At 46.2% G+C, this 2,904-nt stretch overlaps 1 protein-coding gene across 1 annotated transcript; it reads left to right on the forward strand.

Annotated features, from left to right (window-relative positions):
- Positions 1–837: 837 nt before the first annotated feature.
- Positions 838–2,694, forward strand: LOC143181395 (cuticle protein 7-like). The gene is made up of 3 exons (XM_076381776.1): positions 838–852; positions 907–1,147; positions 2,504–2,694. Exons 1-3 carry the CDS (start codon positions 838–840, stop codon positions 2,644–2,646), a joined length of 399 nt encoding a protein of 132 aa, XP_076237891.1. The 3' UTR covers positions 2,647–2,694.
- The last annotated feature ends 210 nt before the right edge of the window (positions 2,695–2,904 follow it).

The following is a 2,904-nucleotide window of genomic DNA, read 5'->3' on the forward strand; positions in this document are numbered from 1 at the left end:
CATGCACCCCCACCTCCCTTAAGACTTTTCTCTTTCCCAACGGACCCCATTACGAGTGGGAGCCACGAGGATTGGTTAATGCACGCCCGAGCGAGCAACGCGACAGTTTTTACGAAGCGTCGGCCCGCTTGAATAATTGTGTTTTGCAATGTTCAAGTTCCGGGCATGGGTCCAAAGAAGAATTAAGCTGGAGGGAAACTTTTAAAGTGGACCCCCCTATAAAAGGAACAATGCCATCGAACACGGTCGTTCAGTTTTCGGGACGACCGCGGTGCCTCCGTGTCGCGACGCCGATCGATCCTTCGCTTGATTCCAGCTGCTCACTGATATGGCTTTTAAAGTGAGTGTACATCACGCGATTGACCATTCCTCATTTTTGTCCGGTTCAAGGGAGACATGTGGGCGCGGTGTTTCAAAGTGATGCGATCGATCAATCGGCCAGTAGCGTTTAATTATCGGACGTTCACCGACGGAGTCCTCCCGTAATTCACAGGAAACTCCATCGATCCTGTGAAACGCGGCCCAAACGCTCTATCGGATTACGTTTCTATTTTTCGCTGCGGATCCTTGCGAAATCCTCTCTTGTTGACTAGAGGTCTCGTGTTCCAGAAGCATCCATCTGTGGGGAAAAGAATCTTTATTAAGAGAGGCTTGATTATTTTAATAGAACCACAGTTAAAGTAATGAACCTGGGGCACAGTAGGTTCAGTTGTACATGTCTTCACGCAGGCGTCCCCAGAGGCTGAAATATTCTTACAATATTCTGTAAATATCCGTAATTCAGAATGCTACGCTATTCCTAGTACTCATTAGCACGCGCTTGATGTAATAAAGTCGATGTTGCAATCAAGCGCGTAAATTTCGAGTTCCGTCGAGGTAAATAACAAAATTGAATATTCCTGGCAGTTCATCCTGCCCACGCTGGCGCTGTCGGTGCTGCTCGACGTGAGAGTGGAGGCAGGTGGTCACGCGCACTCCTTCCAGCACTTCCACGGCCCTGTGATAGGCAGCGCGGAAGAGATTACTTGGGAGGACAAACACGGACACCATCATCACGACTACGTGGCTCACCCTCACTACGAGTTTTCATATGGTGTCAAAGATCATCATACTGGTGACTACCATGGCCAGAAGGAGCATAGGGATGGTAAGCACGGGGACAGCTCAGGGTTAGATCAGTTTAGGTTCGTGTTATATCGTGATAGACCTAGCTTAGGTTCTGACAGGTCTAGATTAGGACGTGTTAAGCTAGACTTTAATTTGGCCTAGGTTATCCCGTACTAAGTCTGGCTTAGGCGTGGATCAAATAGTTGTATTTAAAATTGTTACTGTATAACTCTTCGAACCTCTAAGCTTATTTTCTAATAAATTGGATTTACCTCCCTGGCAGACTCTATGAAATCGCAATTCTGCGCCAGAAGCGATAATTACGCAGCCTGAATTTTGATTTCCGAGGAAACATTGTTGATTTAACGGGGTCTGATTGCAAGCTCTCTATGTGGTTTCATTGCGTGAGTGGGAAAGAGAAAGAACAGATTTGACGGGTTCGACCTCAGTACTCGCGGCTTCGCTAATTATTCCCACAAAGGAAATTCCCTTTGGAGATAACTCATGACACCGTGTCGTCTCCCGGCGAACTGGTTTCGACCTCCGTCTGCCGCGTTGATTTCTTAACTAGCTTCGCGGTGGTTGCGAATGACATTTCTGCACCAGTTTGTAGTCTTCCCGCGATCCTAGAATGAAATGGCAAGGCGTTGGAAGCATTAGAATGCAGTGATTTGCCTGACAAAGAGGCATTAAGAATTGGGACCAGATCAGAGTGAAGATCATGAAGTCTCTAGAGAATTGTGGTAATAGAATATTCATACCAGGACAGAGGAATTTGAATTTGCTCTCTTACAGAGAACCTGAATCAATCCTAGGACTAATCCCCGGTTCCTCTACTGAAGTGGTTCTCTAAGCTAAAGGAGTACGAATGTTGGAAGAGTTGGGTTCACTTAGGTACTGTGATACCTCTCTTCCCATAACTCTGCCGTGACGATTAAATACCAGATGTCCATTTTCAAGCAAATCCTATGTCTAACTCCTCTAGGTCTAGCTAAACTAAAACGCCTGGGACCTGTGAGGTCCTACTAGGAATGCCAGATGAGGAAAACCTTCTGACATCAATACAATAGGAGAAGGAGTGGGGAGTGATGTTGTCAGACCTTATTGGGTCCCTTCACTGGGAAAAGTAGTGGGGGAGTGACGTCGCCCAACCGTATTGGGTCCCTGCGTTCCCTCACTCCAACTCCTATTATAATGACGTCAGGAAGTTCTGCTCACCTGTTATCCCTGGACCTTACACGCTATTGTAGTATGCTAGGTAACTGCTCCCACCCAAAGTTCTAGTGTTTCAGTAACCCTGGCCTATGCTAAACCTAATTCACACCTAAGTCAACTGTGGATTCCCTATTTTTGACCTGCAGTTTTATAATACTAATATGCTAATAACTTCTTCCAGGTGAAGAAGTAGTGGGAGAATACACAGTGAAGGAGCCTGGTGGCAATATCAGAACCGTGAAGTATCGAGCAGGGAAGGACGGTTTCTTCGCTCACGTGCTGAATAGCAATGGCAACGACCACGACGGAGGACACCATCGCTAAACAGAACTTTCCCGTATCATCTGTTGCCAAAGATACCTTCTTCAGTCGCAGCTGTTCTCGTTACGCGACTTTAATGTTGTTCCTGTTGCATCAAATGAGAAGTTAATAAAAAGTATCCACTCAAAACATTCTCAGCGAGCATGTTCTCCCCTGTTTTCCGTCCTCTCGTGTATCATATCCTAATTTCTATAATTAAGTGGGATATACACGGAAAGTTAGCAACCTGAAGCAGTCTCGAGAAGCAGCCTGTGCAAACAG

Source organism: Calliopsis andreniformis, chromosome 7 (assembly GCF_051401765.1).
Source record: "Calliopsis andreniformis isolate RMS-2024a chromosome 7, iyCalAndr_principal, whole genome shotgun sequence".
In the NCBI taxonomy this organism is placed as follows: Eukaryota; Metazoa; Arthropoda; class Insecta; order Hymenoptera; family Andrenidae; genus Calliopsis; species Calliopsis andreniformis.

Bases quoted from the DNA above. Each gene is read 5' to 3' on its own strand.
- LOC143181395 (XM_076381776.1), top strand. The intron at 1,148-2,503 runs GTAAGCACGGGG...AACTTCTTCCAG, and splicing joins CCAGAAGGAGCATAGGGATG to GTGAAGAAGTAGTGGGAGAA.